At 41.3% G+C, this 20,045-nt stretch overlaps 1 protein-coding gene across 6 annotated transcripts in view; it reads left to right on the top strand.

Moving 5' to 3' along the window:
• RHBDD1 (rhomboid domain containing 1) overlaps positions 1-20,045 on the top strand; it is a 131,802-nt gene that overhangs the window by 55,541 nt on the left and 56,216 nt on the right. For all 6 annotated transcript variants that reach the window (XM_039257620.1, XM_039257622.1, XM_039257617.1 and 3 more), the window contains exons 4-6: positions 7,333-7,421; positions 10,674-10,730; positions 19,476-19,619. In XM_039257620.1, the coding sequence (XP_039113551.1) occupies positions 7,333-7,421; positions 10,674-10,730; positions 19,476-19,619 (290 nt within the window). The remainder of the gene's footprint in view (positions 1-7,332; positions 7,422-10,673; positions 10,731-19,475; positions 19,620-20,045) is intronic.

Here is a 20,045-nt window from a genome sequence, read left to right as displayed (position 1 = left end):
ACTTTCTTTAAATCTTATTTTTAGATACATATATGTATATATGTATGTGTGTAATGTGTTTGACGTTATATACATAAGGATCTATTGTAGTCATTTTATATACACATACTCTAGAAGTTAAATAAAATGAAATATACTGGAGCAACATTTTAAATCAATCTTCCACTCAATTTCCAACTTGGTACCTAGCTTCCTACTGAATGCTGTACTAGGTGCCTCTATTTAGTTGTCTTGAAGGTATTTCTCTCCTAAGCACATCAGTACTGAGCTTTGAACTTTCCCCACCCTGCCCTCTCCTCTTCCCAGTTTCCCATATCCCAGTAAAGGCTTCCACTGTCCATCCTTTTTTTTCTTTTAAAATTTTAATTTTATTTTTGAGAGAGACAGAGTGTGAGCAGGGGAGTGGCAGAGTGAGAGAGAGGGAGACACAGAATCCGAAGCAGGTTCTAGGCTCTGAGCTGTCTGCACAGAGCCTGATGCGGGGCTCAAACTCACGAACCGCAAGATCATGACCTGAGCTGAAGTCAGACGCTTAACCAACTGAGCCACCCAGGCCCCCCAAGGAAGGGTTTCACTGTCCATCATGTTGCACAGGGCAGCACCCTAGATCTCTCCCCTTCCTGCACCCCCACCTGGAGTCCATCGCAAGTTCTTTCGTCTCTGTTGCCAGAATAGAGGCTGCTCACATCTCCTGCCTTTGCTGCCACCACCCTCTTCCAAGCTGCCCTCATTCTTCATCTGAGCTACATCAGCCTGCTCACTGGTCTGCTGCGCTGGCTTTTCTTACCCCCCTAGAGTCTGCTCTCCCACGGGACAGAATAGATCATTCTGAAAAATTCTCCCATTTAAAATTCTCCTGTGGCCTCCCAAGTATACTCAGGAAATGACCCAAGTCCTTCCCCTTGGCACATGTGGCCTACATGTTTGCTCCTCCTTCCAAATCCATCTCATGCCATAGGATGTCCTTATGCTAACTCCCCATGCTCCAGCCACCTGAAACACACCAGGTTCTTCCCAGCCTCACAGCTCTTCAGGCATGTGCTTTGTGCTCTGCGAAGCCCCCTTCCTACACTCGGGGCCTTCAAGCTCCAGATGCTGTGGATGTCACTTTAAATGTCACTCTAGGAGCCATCCCAGACTACTCCAGGGAAAGTAGAGTCGCCTCCTTACTTTTAAACAATTCATAGTTAGAGTGTGTGCGCCCCCAGCAGGTTGAAAGCTCCATGAGGCGGTGACCACGTCTGTCTTATTTAACAGTCAGCCTGGATGTACTTGATGAGCGAGTGAATGGAGGAATGGGTGCTGCCTTCTGAATCAGCTCATGGGGTTCTTTTGCTGCCAGGCTGAGGGGCATGGGCTTGAGAGCCAAGGAGTGACTAGGCATCATCCTTTATCTTGGAAGCCCTTTCGTAACAGAGACTTTTTATCCCTTTCCAACGCTCTTGTTTTTGTCCAGATCATGTTTGTCTGGGACTCCAGTAACTGTCAGGGGCCAGCTCCCAGCCCTAGGCCCCAGGTGGTGCCGTGTTTAATAAAGGCATGTGGATATTAGAGGCTACATGGCCAATATCTCAGTGCCTCCCTTGGGGAGGGAGTACAATATTGGAAGAGGACTAGTTTTTACTTCTGCAGCCAAAGGTAGCAGGAAGGAGATGCCAGGGAATGTGATAAAAAGAAAGAACGTGTAGATCAACTCTCCCCCAAACTGCGATCAAAAGACTGTATCCACTACTGGAGTAGTGGTTGAAGAGAGCGTCCGTGACCGAAACCAGACAGTTTAAGAACAGTTTCTCTTGAGAAGAAGCAGTCTTAATCAAGGTCTTTCCTGGTGGCATTGAATGTTCAAAACCCTGGAAACTTTTCATCACATCTTACCACTGTTAGGCCAGTTTATTAGGATCGTTTATTAAGATCTCCCCAAACAATGGAGAGCTTCTGATCAGTGCAGTTCCAGCCTGGCACAAACTGCTTTTACCGGAGGAAATTACGGGACGTGTGATATAGTTGCCCCCGTCTAGCTGACTGCCTCTTACCTTCCCTTGTTCTCTTGCCTTGTCTAACATCATGTCTCCATCAAGTTACGTCCTTAATGAGGTCGTTTGCTCCGCAGACACCAGGAGATTATGTCTTAGGGTAATACATTTTCTGCTTTCTGAGCTATGCCTGACATGGCAGCTTCTTCAGCTGTGGAAAGAATTTGCCATTTAGCAGAGGAGGACCTTTATAGCTTGTCACAGCTTTCAATCATAGCTTTGGCTTTTGATTCCTTAACAGTGGCACACGGGAGCATGAACATTTTGCATAACCACTTAGCTTAACCTTCTAAGTCGCCTCTCAAAGGAGTGAGAATCACTTTATGCCGGCCTGATAGGAAAGAACGCTCTGTGCTGGTGTTAATAGTATCTGCATATAGTTTGCATAACTGAAGTCCACAATCATCATCTTCCCAGCTTTATTGAAATACATTTGACATATAACACACAGTAATATCTTCATCTCAGTTTTGGTCCAGAATTACCATCAGTATTCCTTGTCAGTAATGGGCACCAACATTGATTTGATTTTTTAACGTTTCAACATTTTTTCTTTTTTAGTTTTTTTCCTACAGACACAAACTGAGCCCCACTTCTGGGTCAGCGCTGCATCTCTGGAGGTCCATAGGACAAAAAATAACGGCTAAAGATTTTTCAGGATTGTAGCAAAATGATAAGTCCACAACTGGAGTGATTGTGGTATTAATGGCAGTGTATCCGGAATAAAGAGAAAATTTGAAAAGCCAAGAGAAAAGACAGATGAAGAACTGGCCGACTTAGATTTTTATTTTATTTTATTTTTTATTTAGTTTTATATTTTTATTTTATTTCTAGGAGAGAGAGAGAGACAGCGTGAGCAGGGGAGGGTCAGAGAGAGAGGGAGTCACAGACTGAAACAGGCTCCAGGCTCTGAGCTGGCAGTCAGCACAGAGTCCGACGCGGGGCTTGAACCCACGAAGCGCGAGATCATGACCTAAGCGAAAGTCGGACGCTTAACCGACTAAGCCACCCAGGCGCCCCAACTTAGATTTTTAAACAGCAGTGGTTGATTCTGTACCTCTGGACAGAATGGGAGGCTGAAATGAAAGACCTCTTCGGACATACAGAGAGGAGCAGAGTTTCTTATCCTCAGACTTTTGCTGGAAGAATGGCTAACCGTCGGATTTGAGCAGGAAGGAAGCTGAATCTAGGAGTAGGGTACATCATTACAGAGCAGCAGCACAGCCAGGAGATGGGGCATGTTAATAAATTTAAGTAATCCAGACAGATTGCTGCCCCTGTCTTAGGATTTGAGTACAAGTGAAATGTTTAGACTCGGTGCTAAGTTTTGAAATTCTTCCGTTTGTGATGAATTAGTTTCACTTCAGGGAAGGGTCTTTAACCAGAGGTCTGTGGATGGAATTCAAGCCATCCATGAACTTCTTAAAATTATAGGTGACATGTTTTGTGTATGTGTAATTTTCCTGCAGGCAGGATTTGTGGCTTTCATCAGACATTGAAAGGGGCTTAGAACCTGAACAAGCTTAAGAACTACTGGATTAAGATATAGTCCCCTATTGAAACGAAATTACATGGGTACTTTCCCCGAAGTTGAGAAGTGATGATCTGAATTTGAATATTGGATCTTTATGAAACACTTGAGACCCCAGACAAATGATATTTCTTCTCATTATATTCTGTTTGTGCAGTGCACAACCTGTGTGACTGGACATGGCAGCAATGTGTCTGGCCTGAGACTGTACCTTGCCATCAGTCAGTATTTGATTATAGCCATTATGATTCCTAAAGGGAGTCACTATTGAGCTATCATAAGAAATTAAGCTTCTAGGTGACCAATTTTGGGATGTAATAGTAGATTCAGTGCTGCTGTTTTGTTAATTGAGAGGGTGTTTTGTGTACCACGTTGTCCAAGTGTGCAGGATGGGGACAGTGTCATGTTTGGTCATTATCTCTCTGGATGAGATCTCATATGAAAACAATTGTTAATTGGAGACCATGCCTAACTTGTGTTTCTATAATGCAATTGGAGCATATAGTAGAAATGTGCATTTTATTTGTAATTTTAATTCCACTGCTCCATTCCTTCAGTCGTTGTTAAGTGCTAATGTCAGGCTGTTTACTGCACTAATAAGGTCATGGGTACTGGGTTGAAGAGGGCGGTCCTGTCCCTGAGAATTATTTTGAATTCGGATGGAGGGTGGCAGGCCATCACCAAATCCTCAGTCCTAGCCTAAGACGTAGTCAGGTTGCAACGAAGCCGTGTTCCTAGGAGCCTCCCGCATGGGGCACCCGCCTATGGGTGTAACTGAGGACAGAGCAGAGCACATACTTCAGGTACAGATGCATTGAAGCCATGGGCCTCCTCGGACAGTACAAGACATCACAATGTCTGAGTTATGTATATAGTTATGATCATGATAACGCAGACTGCTTCTGAAGCTGTTAACTGGCTTCCTCCAAAGTCCAGGGCCTCCCTGTGGCCCCGCAGCACCCCCAGGGGCAGGGATGAAGTGCCAGATCCCAGGACTGGGGATGTCCTTCCTGCTGGGGAGGAGACAAATTTCCAGTCCTGTTTCCTGCCCGCAGGTCCATTTCCTCTCTCAGGACATGGGCGTCCCTTCAAGGGCGAGGGAGGCGGTCTGTCAAATGGTTACCAATGGCATGGAGGAAGGTACCTGCGACTCGAAGTGAACCTGGATTTCCTTTTCCATTGGTGGCATCTCCTGTTTTGTGTGTGTTACATTGAGAAATTCTCAGTTTTGATTGATACGATCATCATCTCTTCTTTTAAGAGAAGAACACCTGTGTAGAGCTTAAATGGTAAGTTTGGCTAGGGTTTTGAGATGTGACTTCCGTGAAAATGCAGAATGTTGGATGATGGTGCAGTGTGGTCTCTGGCCCACCAGCTTTCCATCCCCAGTTAATCACAGTGACATTAGGACAATTAGACTATAACCTGAACTTCTGCAAACTCATTTAGAGAGAGAAGAAATTCATTTCACTGTGGTGTGCTCTAAATTGTAAATTGAGGTTCAGGATTGATTGTTGCATAGGTTGGAGTTTTAAATTGAAATTTTCTCCTATGTTATTTTATATCGCTATGATTCACTGTGAAGATTGGGTTAAAAAGTTAAAAAACGTTGATGCAATTTTCTTCTTCTCCGAGAAATCGAGGTTACTATTTTTAAAAAATTGATTCTGGCCTCTTCTTTGTATCCCTCAAACTACCACTTTCTCTGCCATTCCTAGAACCATTTGAAGGGTTTTACGTAACCTAAAAATAGAATAAAATAAGCACAATTTTATTTTATTTTTTTTGGAAAAGTTAAAGAAAAACACAGTTCATGCTATTCTTCCCCTGAAAATGGGAACCCGAGTGTCTCATCCTATGTTTTTATTATCAGGTTACACATACTTTGAGGTAAATCTATTTGATGAAGATAATAGCTCTTTTGAAGGGATGATTGTGTGTGGGTAGGGGGGTGAGTGTATATGTGCATGCGTGCAGACATGCACTGTGTGTGACGTTGGCAAGAGCTCGTTCAGGCAATAGTGGGAGTGAATTGGCTAACAGAACAAATGGCAGTGCCATCCTGCCTGTGGGCGGCTTCCTCTGGTCTTTTCTCCAAAGCGTTCCATGGCCTATTCATTTCCTGGGACCCAACAAGTCTCCTCACTAGCTCTGTGGCAGTGACAATGGCTTGTGGCCATCTTGCCAGTGATTTTCCAGGGCCTTTGCCCTGTCGGTTGCTGCTGGGGTAGGTGAAGTGTGCCGGCTTTGATTCTGGGTCTGCTGTGGGGGACTGAACGTCAGCTCCTCAGCTCCATCATGGCCGTGGCTCAGGGAGTGCGCTCTAAGTTGAAGATGTGACAGGTTTAACTTGCCTCTGGGTGTCCTGAGACACTCAAATCATTCACTCAATCCACATTTGAGTGTCTTCCAGTGCCAGGCACGGTCCTCGGAGTGTGTCATATGTACGTGGAAACGACAAATCACTGTGGTCTGGGAGTTTACGTCTGGCTCCCTTAATAACTTTCTGAAATGAGGTTCGCTTCCCCAAACTGTGGAAATATTCATACACTTGACCATTTATTTGTTTGTTTGTCTTTAGTTTCTAATGTGACATAACAGATGAATAAGAAGACATCGTCGATGCCATCAGGGAATTTGTGTGAGAGAGAGACAGACAGACAGACAGCCGGGCCAATGTATAAAACACTTTGCTGCCCAGCAGGCTGAGTACGTGCTAGAGTGGAGGCAGAAGCAGCGTTGCGGAGGGAAGACTGTGAGAGGAAGGAGGAATGTGATTTTTATGACAGGGTGCCTGCCTTTCAGCTTGACCTGTGGTCACCTTTGAGCATGTGGGGATCTGGCGGTGGGGTGAGGTGACGGGCTTAGTGGGCCATGAAGTGGAGGGAAGGAGTGAGCGAGTGAGCGAGGCCAAGTGCTGGGTGGCCTTGACCACAGGCTGGGGTGCTCTGTAAGCAGCCGAGTCTGTGAGTTTCACTGGATGGCTATGACAGAACAGGCCTACTCTTCTAGAACAGCTGATGGCAGAGTGTGGATCCACCGAGAGCAAGAGCGGGAGTGGAGGGGGAGGGAGAGAGCTAGGTGATTTTCTTTCGTTCATTCTTTTTCTCATTCACCAAAGACTTAGGTGGGGCTTTGCTGAATCACTTATAAGCGATTGCCAGTCCTAGATAGTACTTTAAGAAGCACGGAACCAATTTAATGCCCTACCTCATCTTTCAGGCTTGAAGTTTACATTTTTGTCTCTTTGGGCAGAGGGGCTGAAAGCAGCTTTAGGGGAAGGGGTGTGACCATCTCCGTTTCCTCTGCTGGGCTTCTCCTGCCCTTCGCCTCATTCAGCAGTACGGCAGAACTCGGCTGTGCTATACTGGGAGATACAGGGCCTCCCAGTGCCTGGATAGTTTGAAATGTAATTCAGAGAAAATGGATTCCATTTATGTTTTGGGATGGGAGCCACAGAGAATAACGGGAAGAAGTAGATGGGTTTGTCTTGACAACATGTTTCCACTGCAGTGAAGGGGGCCAGCCCACTTCTCTTGGTCAAGGAAGGTTACTGCATCTTAAACATGTGGTGGTGGTTATTCCTTGTACATTTTTTTTTTTTAAGGTAGGAAACATTCTTAGGACGGTGTCCTCGGCATAAAGGACGTGGTGGGGGAGCAAAGCCTGTAGACTGTGACCAATTGACATGCCCTGGCCTACTGAGAAGACAGAATGTGTCTAATCGGTGCAGAGCAAATACTCACAAAGAGCCTCCTTCTCTCCTAGGGCTTCCTTCGCTGGGCATCTGGCCGGGATTCTCGTCGGATTGATGTACACTCTTGGGCCTCTGAAGAAAATCATGGAAATGTGTGCAGGTACAGAACAAAACACCCTTGACCTGACAACAGGTTGAAAGTTCATCTTAATTTTAATGGAAACAAGATTCTAATGGAAACAGAAGCAACCCCAAGTTTCCCTGTGGTTCAGCTCAGGAATTCCCTAATAGGCTCTTTTTAAAACCAAGAGGCCAAACAGCTGTTGCACACACGGCCCACACTGCTCTAGAGAGGAGTCTGCAAACCCAGATTGTGAGCCAGACAGAAGCTTTCACAGGGTGTTTTTACCAGCAGCATTAAGGGCACTCACAGGAAATTGTGATTTTCTTGAAAATGCAGAGAACTAAAATGGATTCTTTTTTACTTAAAAAAATTTTAATGTTTTTTATTTATTTCTGAGAGAGAGAGAGAGAGAGAGAGAGACAGACAGAGAGAGAGAGAACATAAGCAGGGGAGGGGTGAGAGAGGTAGACACAGAATCCAAAGCAGGTTCCAGGCTCTGAGCTGTCAGCACAGAGCCCGATGCGGGGCTTGAACTCATGAACCTTGAGACCATGACTTGAGCCCAAGTCGGATGCTTAACTGACTGAGCCACCCAGGTGCCTCTAAAATGGATTTAAAATAATGTATTCTTTCGTAATCTTCCACAAATTAATATAGGTGCAAGGCAAAGTCACAAAAGAAAAACAAATCTGTACTGAAGTGCAAGGCCAGTATTTGCAAGGATTCAGAGTGACCCCTAGGTTCTCGGCAGGTGAGGTGTATATTCATGTCTGGGCCAAACCAAGTGTGCTATGTGTTGCAGCTTAAAGCATGGCTCCTGCCTGCAAAATTTGTGGGTTTTTTTTTTTTTTTGTCTTTTTGTTTTTGTTGTTTTGGCTTTTTTTCCCCCCGTCAAATTGATGCCCAATGAAAATACTTTATTTTATTTAGAAATATATGAATTTTTTAGCCCTCTTCATTTAAAATGCTATAGTGTTTTTGACTTATAGGAAAACTATTTCACAGACACTTGTTTTATAGACCATATGAGTTCCAATATTTCATCTTTTATTCATAGGAAACCTTCTGAGACTATTTTACCTTTCCTTGAACCATAAATAATTTGTTTTCACAGTTTGTGCCGATGACTGGTGTTCTTGAGAACCATATAATATTCATGATATTAGAAAGCTTCCCAGGCACTGCGCTGCCGTCTTTATTAGCAGGTTGTGCTCGCTTTCAGATGATTTTTACAGGCTGTGTTGCATCTAAACAGATTCCCATTTCCCTACATTGGCTTATTACTGTGTTTCTAGTGTGTGTGCTTGGTGGAGGCAGGAGGAACTGCATTTATTGAAAATGTCCAGTTTCATTGTATTTTCTATACAACTTAATTATGGAAATGTAGTAATGAGCTTTGTTGCCCCAGTGCTCCTTAGTACTGATAAAGGGGAAAGAATGTTTCTTGAGAGTTTAATGTTTTGTTTCATTTTTGTTAAAGATTTTATTTTTAAGTAACCTCCACACCCAACATGGGGCTCGAACTCATATCCCCAAGATCAAGAGTCGCATGCTTTATCCATGGAGCCAGCAAGGTGCCCCATATTCTGTTTCATTTTCTATGTGTATCTGAAGTTGAAGTGGTTTGTAAAGCTTTCCAGATAATTTAGGGAAATATTTTGATATTAAAGAGAATTTTCCCCACAATTACACCATTTTAACTCTTAGTTTTCCTTCTTAAAGCTTTGCCTATGTTCTGGGGAGACTTATTTTTTATATCACGTTTTTTCCAAAGGAATACAATAGAAAATTAGGTTAGAAAAGTTGAAACAAACATGTAGTGCTATTTACAAATAGCCTGTAGTCCCTCTGCCTTTTTTCTGGTGAGGCCAGAGAAAGATCTAGAGTGACCTGAGAATTTCCACAGGAACCCTGTGGAAAATAGCCTAGTGCATCTGTCTAATAACTCCTGGAGAAGGAGTATCACCCTGAAGTTGGGTCTGTTACTCCCCATGCCACCTCCCTTCAGCAGTGCTGAATTGACTGTCCTAGTGCCCTTTTAGAGATGAGGAAGGGGAAAGGCCCTTTAGGAGGGTAGGAACCATGGCTTCTCTAACAGTCTTAGGTCAGGTCAACAGGAACCTATAAGGAACTGCGGAGGATTCTCCGTATTCTGTTCCCAATAGGGCTAGCCCCAAACAAAAGGGACTTTAACAGTTGTTTAGAAATCATTTGAGATGACTTTGGCTTTGTTATAAAGAACCTCCTAATTGTTGGAAAGATCATCAGTTAATGCCTTATGGCTGTTCTGTTCCATTGGTTGATGGCACTGTCTATATGCCCAGTATCTTACTATTTTGATTACTATGACTGTGTAATGCAAATTGAAATAGGGAAGAGTTAGGATGGTTATTATCAATAAGACAAGAGATCGTAAGCATTTCTGGAGGATGTGGAGAAAAGGAAATGCTTGTGTACTGTTGGTGAGGATATAAACTGGTACAGTCAGTATGGAGGTTCCTCAAAGAATTAAAAATAGAACTACCTTATGATATAGCAATCCCATTTCTCAGTAGATATCCAAAGGAAATGAAATCAGTGTCTTGAAGAGATATTCATACTCCTATGTTCATTACAGCATTATTCACAATAGCCAAGAGAGGGTGACTGTCCATCAGCTAAATGGATAAAGAAAATGTGGACTGTGTGTGTGTGTGTGTGTGTGTAATGGAATTAGTCAGCTATAAAGAAGAAGGAAATCCTGTTGTTTGTGACATCATGGATGAACCCAGAAGACATTATACTGAGTGAAGTAAGCCAGAGAGAGAAAGACAAATGCTATATGATCTCCTTTATATGTGAAATCTAAAAAAGTTGAACTCCTAAAATCAGAGAGTAGGAGGGACATGAGAGAAATGGAGAGATGTTAGTCAGAGGGTACAAACTTCTAGTTAGAAGATGAACAAATTATGGAGCTCTAAGGTACAGTGTGGTGACTATAGTTAATAACAGTGCATTCTATACTTGAAATTTACTGAGAGTAGATCTTATGTTTACACACACACACACACACACACACACATACACACAGTGGTAACTATGTGAGGTGATAGGTGTTAATTAACTTGAGTGTAGCAGTCATTTCATATGTAGATGTATATTAAATCATAATGTTATATACCTTTTAAAAATTAATGTTGTCCAACCCAAATACATGCGGTTTTTTATTTGTCAATCAGACCTCCGTAAAGCTGGGCTGGGGGGGATCCTTAGGGCTACAATTAAAATGTCTGTTTCCTTTATACTTAGGCAATTTTTCCTCCCATGTTCATCACCCAAGACAGCAGTACTACTTTAATAGTTCAGGTAAGCACTTTATTGCGTTTACATTTTATTTCAAAAACTGACAGTGTTTGCCACCACAGAGCTTCCTTAAGGTAGTCGTAGCTTGGGCCATTGTAGAGTCGTCCACGGGTATGTACAAGTGCAACCAACGCGCCTGAAAGCTAGATGGAGCCACAGCCCAGGGAGCATATTTGGGTGAGCTGGTAAGGAGGGCTGAGGGAGGAGGTTACCGTGGCCTGAGAAGATTGTACGATCGGGTACGAGGTCTGTCAGACATGGTAACGTTCACACTAGATCCGGGTCTAGTACCAGATTCTTGGTCTGCAAGCCCACACTGCCCGCAGAGGGTTAGAAGTTAGGTTCAGCTCTACTCTTCTCCACAGTCCACCCCACCGACACATCCAGGAGGACTCGCGCCCACCTAAGAGGCTAAGGTAGGTGTTTCTCTGATAGTTAATACCATGTGACTTAAAGAAGTGAGTTTATTTTTTCTAAATGGCTTGCAAACATGTAACAAGCACTTCCTGTTAAAGCACATGACCTGTTTTAGACTAAGGCCTTCACGTGCCATGCTCAGAGGCGGTTCGGTACTGCTCCTGACCAGTTCCTGCAGACAAGTGTTAAATGAGCCATAGGCTGGGCAAGTCTCCGTGTCTTTTAGAGCCATTTGACTGGACAACCGTCGTAGCTTACATCTGGGGTCAGCAGCCCTTTCCGTGAAGGGCCGTAGAACTAATGTTTTAGACTCTAAAGGCTTTGACTGCCACATGGTCTCTGTCATAACTTGTCTCTGTAACATGAAAGCAGCCAGAGACAATTTATAAACAAATGAGTGTGGCTGTGTCGCAGTGAAACCTGATTTACAAAAATAGACAGTGGGCTGGATTTGGACCACAGCTGTAGATTTTTGACCCCTGGCTTAAATAATATAGGTACAGAGAATTATATATATTAGTATGTCTGTGTGCTTTTACATATATATATATTTATATATATATATATATAAATCTTCCATGTCTTACTAATCTTGCTAACCTAATTTTTCTGTCAATGCTGAGAGAGAGGATTAAAATCTCCAACTGTGATTATGGAATTATCTGGATCTCCCTTTAATTTGGTCAGTTTTTGCCTCATGTATTTTGTCTTTCACTGAATTTGGGAGGGTTTCAGATATTAATTGTACAAATGTTTTTTTCCTCCAGTCGGAAACTTTAATGACATGAAATCTAAACATTTTGAGTGTTCCTCAAGCCCTTCATGCTCTTTTATTTCAACCTTCTTCCCTTTGTGTTCTGCACCTTGGATAACTTTTGCTGATTTGTCTTCAAGTTCATGATCTCTTTCCCCTGTCCTCTCCAGTCTTCTTTTGAACTTATCCAGTGCCTTTTTTAAAAAAAAATCTTTTTTAAGGTTTTATTCATTTCTGTGTGTGAGAGAGAGAGAGAGAGAGAGAGAGAGAATGAACAGGGGAGGGTCAGAGAGAGAGGGAGACACAGAACCTGAAACAGGCTCCAGGCTCTGAGCTGGCTGTTAGCACAGAGCCCAGAGAGGGGCTCGAACCCACGAACCGTGAGATCATGACCTGAGCCGAAAGTCAGACGCTTAACCAATTGAGCCCCCTGGCCGCCCCCCAGTAGCTTTTTTACAATACCATATTATTAGTTCTAAACTTTCCATTTGGTTCTCTCTCTTCTTTTTTTGTTTCTATCTGTGCTGAAAAATATCTCTCCATTCATTTCAAAAATGTTCACCTTTATCTCATGGAGCATAGTCATTGGTCATTTGGTCATTGGTCATTGGATCGTCTTTAAAGTCTGTCTTATAATTCCAACCTCTGAGTCTACTCATTGGTCACTGTCTTTTGTTTTGTTTTAGTCTGTGATTTCCAGTAATTTTGACAGTGATTTTTTTGACTATTGTGAGATTCCAGAGCCTGTGAAAACCCTCTGTAAATATTGACATTTTTGTTTGTGCAGGCAGTCACCCTGTTTAGGTTTAGACCACAAATTCTGTCTCCTTCTGTGGGTGGTTACATTCCAATGTCACTTCGGTTTTCAGGTCTACTGTGCTGTTTGGGCCAATCTCATGCATGTACCTCTCATGGGTTAATTTGATATTTCTGTGGTGGGTTATGTAGTAGTTCAGTTCTTAAAGCCTTTGCTTTTTATATGTTTTTAAGTAAAATATTTATTTTGATGTGGACCACAATCTGACAATCCTGGGATCATGACCTGAGCCAAAATCAAGTCAGATGCTTAACTGACTGAGCCTCCCAGGCGCCCCTGCTTTTTTTTTTTTAAATCCCCCATTGGATATGTTCATCACATCCATAGCTCAGAGAAGGGCCCAGAGCTTGTTCCTGTTGATTCACAGAAATAGGAGATTCCTTTTGTGTAGATTGAATTTCCATCTTTTTAAAAAAATTTTTTTAAATGTTTTATTTATTTCTGAGAGAGAGAGACAGCGTGAGCAGGGGAGAGTCAGAGAAAGAGGGAGAAACAGAATGTGAAACAGGCTCCAGGCTTTGAGCCAGCTGTAAGCACAGAGCCCAACATGGGGCTCGAACCCACAGACTGTAAGATCGTGACCTGAGCCTAAGTCGGACCCTTAACTGACTGAGCCACCCAGGCGCTGCAGCATTTCCATCTTTTACCGTTCCCCTTCTGCCTTAGGAATTTTCTTAAATATTTCCTTCTAGTTCAGGTCCCTTGGTAATCCATTTTCCCAGCTTTTGTTTTACTAAAGAACATTCCCCACCTTTTCTGATTTCCAGTCACACCAACGTTGGATTGCTTCATTCTGTCTTACAAAAGTCTGAGATTCTGTGTATTTGGGTATGTGGGGACTTCAGTTTGGATGGTTTCTATTGTTGTGTGTTCAGATTCTTTCACAAGGTCGAGTTTGCTGTCAATCCCATCTTGCAAATTTTTTCCACTCACCTTTTGTATTTTTCAGCTCTGGAAGTCCCATTTTATTCTTTTCCATATCTTTCATTTCTTCTCTCATTATATTCATGTTTTTCTTTAAATCCTGAGCACTGTTATAATATTTATGTTCAAAGGCATAATTATGCCTTCTCTCTCTGTTTCCCTCTCTCTAATATATATTATATTATATTATATTATATTATATTATATTATATTATATTATATTATATTATATAAATTATATATAATATACCATACATATTATGTATCTATATATATTATATACCTATATATAATATATATATGTTTGCATCTACTACAACACACGCTGATTTTTCTCCTGGCTGTGGGTCACAATTTTTGTTTGTCTATTAAGTTTTGATTGGATACTAGACATTGTGTATTTTGTGGTATTGAATTTATCTTAATTCAGAGAAATCTGAACTTTGTTCTGGCACACAGTTAAGTTTCCTGATGATCAGTTTGATCCTTCTGACGCTTGTTTTTAAGTTCTTTATTGGGTCTAAAGTAACTTTTACTCTATGGTTAATTCTGTGCTACTACTGAGGTGTCACTTTTCTGGGGTCTCTCCTAAATGATCTTTGTTCAGCAAGGGCTCTCTGTTCTGGTTGGTTGGGAAGCAAAGGTCTCCTAGCCCTGCCTGAGCTCTGGGAATTGTTCAACTTGTAGCTCTTCATTCCTTCCCTGGTCTCATGGCATTTCACCCACACATGTGGAGCTTAATAATTCAGCAAAATCTCCAGAGGCCCCATGCAGGTTTCTGAAGGGTTCTCTGTACACTTAGTTTTCTTTTGCGAAACTCTGCCCTGCAAACGTCAGCTTATCTCAAGGATCCTGCTGCACCTGCTTGTGTCTCCTTTCCCTGTACCACAGTCTGGAAAGCACCTCCAGGCTCATTTCCTTTCTCTCAAGGATCAAAATCTTGGATTGCCTGTTATACAATATCTGCTAACATTTGTTTCATATATTTTCTTCAGTTTTTTTAGTATGGTGGAAGGGCTAGTTCAGTTCTAGTTACGCCTTTCTAGCAGAGGTAGAAATCCATTTCAGCACTATTAGCACGATACATTCAGTGTTCAGCCTGAGGGGGAGGAGTAGGGTTGCATTTGGTGGAGGTTATTTAGAGGAAGTGGAGTATAGGGTCTTGAATGAATAAGTAGAAGTTAAGCAAAGCAATGGGAAGAAAGGGATTATCAGGCTTTTTACTAAAGAGCCTGTTTGAGATTATCCAGAATGTGCTGGAGTGCCACTGGAGGATTTAATCAATGGAGTGAGACTATTGGAGTTATAGTCAAGTTATAAAGGTTTGGATCATGATTATCAATCTTGGCTATATATATATATATATAGCCAAGATTGATAATATATATCAATTTGATAATATATATCAAATATATATATATTTGAAATACCTGATGAGCTTTTTATAGTATATCCATGCCATGAATTCATCCAAGACAAATGAAATCAGAATGAGGATAGATACAGGGAATTGGATTTTTTTTTTAACTTTCCAGGTGGTTTTCATGAAATCAAGAACAAAAATCAGGGGCGCCTGGGTGGCTTAGTCGGTTAAGCGTCCGACTTTCGCTTAGGTCATGATCTCGCGGTTTGTGGGTTCGAGCCCCGCGTCGGGCTCTGTGCTGTCTGCCAGCTCAGAGCCTGGAGCCTGCTTCAGTCTGTGACTCCCTCTCTCTCTGACCCTCCGCTGCTCACGCTGTTTCTCTCTCTCCTAGAAATAAATAAAAAAATATAAAAAAAAAAAAAAAAAAAAGAACAAAAATCATAGGCTTAGACGATTGGCCTTCCATTGACTCGGGGACCATAGAAGTGAATACTATTGCTGCCCCAAGAAAAGACTTCACTTCTGAGGCTTTTGCCTGTGCTAATTTGAATGCTTAAAATATTAGAACTGTGGTCTTGGTGTACAGGGTAACAGCTGTTGGGCAATGCCAGCTCATCTCCCTCTGTCTGTGGACTCACCTAAAGAGAAGGGCGATGAGTAGTTACTGACTAAGCTGATAAATATACTCATTTGGAAGAGTGTTGATACCTTTCCGTTTTTGGTTATGGAGACCAGTTTACACTGATTTAATTATAAGAGCTTCATTGGCCTACGTAACTAGGAAGAGGTGGGTTGGATAGGAAGATGCATTTTGATCCTCTCTCCCACTGTGATTTCTCACTTGTTGACTTTGTTCCCTCTACTTGGCAGAATAGAACAGAGTAGAACATGGCCCCTAACACCTAGGCATTGGTAGAGGGGAAAAAAAGGTTTTCTCCTGGTTGATTTATTAAATCCCAAGAACTAACAGGAATGTTTCTGGGAACAAAGAGAATAATAATATATTTGTGTGCAGACATGTCTTAAAACCATCGTAGACTACCTGGTCCTAAGGTCTTGTGTGACAGCTGGGGAATTGAAGTCGAGGGATGTTAAATAATTTGCCTAAAGTCATACAGATAGTTAGTGATAAAACCAGGTCCAAAAGTGCCACTCACTGATGCCTCTGCCTTTTCTGTTGTACAGGGATAGGAGATGGACTGGACATTCTGCTGATTTATCCTAGTTCCTGTTACTGTCTTTTCTCTTTTTCTTTTTTGGCACTTTAAAAAAAATAGTAAAAAGGGAACCCTACTCCTTTCCTCCTTCATATGGAAGAGGCATACACACAGCAGACACACAGACCAGAGAATTAAAGGCAAAAGTAAAAGCCTCTTTTACCTTTCTCTCTTATCCCCTATACGATTACCATATTTATATTCCTTCCTCTGAAGTAACTGGATTTCTTCAAAAGCAGAGCTACATAAGACCAGGTGGCCATGCTAATGGTCATCTAGGGAACTTGTATGAGAGCATATGTATCTCTTACAAGTAATGATTTATTTTTAATATGGCAGTCCATAGCTGCAAGAGTCTTTTATAGGTCAAAGAACCTCATGAATGTTTAAAAAGCTGTTACCAATTTTTCTAATCTTGGTGGTGTTTCTTGATCTCTTTTGCCATGAAATCCTGGTATGTGTATAAGGAACAGATGGAGTAGTTAATAGAATAATGATAACCAGAATTTCTTTTACTACAGAGCCAAAGTCTATAGCTACAAAAGAATATTAAACTGGTATTCATTGCAGGATATAATTTAAACTTATTTATCTTAAGTGTTTGATTGTTGGGTCTTTCCAGCCATGTTTATTATGAAGATTTAAAAATATCTGATTGGGCCAATGGAACAGCTGAAGAAAATTTTTTGTCCTACGAGACCTATTCTTGTTATAATAGATATTGATGGGAGTTTTGGTCTTCTTGATGATTTATGACTGGTAAGAGAGAACCTTTAACCACACTAGTCTTTTTGACTGAACTTACTAAAGCTTTCCCTTTTTCTCCCTATGTTTTATCTGACAAGTACCATATTAGATTTTCTAATATTCAGATGTTGAGAGTTGTAGACTTTATTTCATTAAGGCACTGCTGGTTTGTTTTTTAAAGAAGAAATAAAGTAAAGAAAAATGTTTTTTTCTATGTCAAAAAATGTTGCCTCAAATTGTAGCAAATTTACCTGGTAATTGAAACTCTATAGATGTAGGCAGTAATTCTGCTATCTGTGTAGGTGGGTATTCAGAGCTTTGAGGTTATTTCGGGGTTTGAATTAGCTGAACCTTTTCGAGGCTAGATAGGTAGAAATGCTGCTTAGAACTTCTATAACAGAATGACTTTCCATAGGGGTTTGAAAGTGGTAATGAACCATATGGAAAAGTACCCAAAATGCTTCTTTCTGATGCAGTAAAATAGTTGGCACTCTTAGGGGATTGGGCAGTCTCTCTCTTCAGGGACTGCTAAAGCCAGGCACAGTATTTTATGACTTACCCATAAGTATTCTATGATGGTTTGGAAGTTGCCCCTGTCTTTGGTTCTTTGTGAAGTAGACATATTGATTATATTTTAGCCATTTGCCCTTATATGAAAGGCTTTGTTGTTGCAATTGTTTTGGTAAGAGTTCCAGAAAGCAGTATCTGGAGCAGCACTGCAGTCTTCTTTACTCTCAGGTTATGAAACTTGCTGGTGGGTTTTCCCCAACATAGCAGCGGGAGCTAAATTTCTTTCATGGGAAAGTTGAGTGGAGACCAGTTTGAGGAAGGATGTCTATATTTAAATTTGAATCCAGATCCCACTTCAGTCCTACACTCTTGTGAGGATTTGGGAACTTTATTTGCATCCTTCTCCTGTTTTAGATATAATGTTAATATTCTGACCTGGGAAACATGGGAGAAAATGTGGAAGTTGGGCCATTGGAGGTATTTAGTAAATTTCCACTAATTTTTTACTACCTTAGGAGCAAGGTTTGTCAGAATTAATTCCCAAAATCTTGAAAATTTTTATTTAATGTTTACTTAAATCATTCACTTTGTGAGTGACTTTCCTGGACATTTAGTAAAACAGTACCAAGATAGCAGAGTATTATAATAACCGGTAAGAGTATAGACATGTATCATCACTTCAGATTATCAGCTGAAACTAGATCAGTGTGTTTTATTATCATTCCATTGTTTCTATGAAAATAAGGACTTTTGGAGTGCCCAAAAATTCTTATGGGAGATAGTTAAACTGTTTCCCTTTTAATCTTGCATTTTATTTATAACCAACGTAAAACTAAATTTTAAAATAGCCTCAGGACCAATTATCAAATATTCTGAATATGAAATCTTCATTAACCAGATTCTACCCCACAGTGTACCTCTATTTTGGGTTGAGTGTGTGTGTGTGTGTGTGTGTGTGTGTGTTTTCCTATAGTTTTACTAAAGCAATAAGAAATTTAAACTCAGGCATGTACTATGTTGGGAGACATATGACACAGGACTCATAGTACAGGCTAGGAATTTTCATCATGAACAAAAAGCACATTAGTTAACCTTTCAAGTATTCACTTCCAAAGGATATGATAATGGAAGGAAAGAAGGGATAAAGTTAAAACAGACTATTACTAACTTCTCTCTCATTATATCAGAATTAGCTTGGGAGTCTTTGAGGGGAAAAATTCTCTTCCAAACAAATTACATAAAAGTGGGCAATTAAAGGAAATGTGAGGAGTAGACTCAAACTAACCTAAGAAGATTGATGGAAACAGACGTGAACTTTGCTCTGTAATTGACCTTTAGTAATGGGGTATGTAAGTCTGATACTTAAAGGTTTATTTAATGAGCAGGTCATTTCTTCTCTTGTATCCTGCAACCAATTTCTTGAAAGGGCTATTAATAGAAACCATGTTCTTTGACATACAATTATAATTACAGAGATCCTGCCTTGTGTATCTCTCAGTGTAGTTGTTACTGTCCCAAGTAGCCTACCCAGCACAGAAATCCTGTGGTATCTGCATTAAATGGTATCTGCCTCCCATTCTATGCAGCCACAGACAGGTTTTATCAACTGTCATTTCAGTCATTACCTTCACTCTCTTGAGCACTTCACAGAAAATACCCCAAGTATTGTGTAGCTCTGAACTGTAAGAATCCACTCCAGGTGAAAATAGCCCATACCAGGACCACTCAGAGCTTCTCAGTTAATAGCTCCTTCCTCTTTAGCACATGAGGATTCAGCGTGTCCAGTTCCACATTGGGCACTGTGGGTACAGCAGTGTTAAGACCTATCAGTGCCAGCCTCACGGAGGCATTCTCCATTTGTCATCTTTTCTTACTTTGGCGGTTCTTACTGTACTCAAAATGATGACATCAATTATTTTATTGTCTTTGCTTACAAAATCAGGAGAATGGAAAGAACAGTACATGCCAATGTTCTATAGCCTTTTCATTGTGCCCGTAGGCTACTCCACGTATCAGGATTATTACCCCCACGGCGGGCCAGCTTACTCTGAAGAAGTACCCAGGAACTATGATGCCTACACAGCAGGGCTGAGCGAGGAGGAGCAGCTTGAGAGAGCATTAAGAGCCAGCCTCTGGGACCGCGGTAGGAATTTCACGCCCTTCTCTTATTTTAAAGCATGCCTCACATAGTGAGATGGTCTGAAAAAGGACTGTGTGTCACAAATTAAACTTTAAATAGTTTATAAAAAGGATATGTAGATTAAAAAAAAAAGTATGTGCAGATTGTCATTACAAAGAACACAGTGTGATGCCCTATTCCCAGCAACCTAAGCTAACGAGGTGCCAGACTATGTATGTATTGTTAAAATTGTTCTTTTTACAGGTTCACCGAACACAATGCTTTGGCATTAAAGTCAGGGAAAAAAAATTCTTAGGTACACGAAAGAAGGAGCTCGTTTTGGAATTCATTATAAAGCAGGCTGTATACCACTGTCTAGCAAAATATTGCCCACAAACCTTCCACCAAATCACATGGACAGCTAGATAAGAATTCACACTCAGGGCTCCA

This window comes from Hyaena hyaena, unplaced genomic scaffold (assembly GCF_003009895.1).
Source record: "Hyaena hyaena isolate Hyena2069 unplaced genomic scaffold, ASM300989v1 scaffold_628, whole genome shotgun sequence".
NCBI lineage: Eukaryota > Metazoa > Chordata > Mammalia > Carnivora > Hyaenidae > Hyaena > Hyaena hyaena.
The sequence above is the reverse complement of the archived record's forward strand: the minus strand, read 5'-3'. Positions and strand labels throughout refer to the sequence as shown.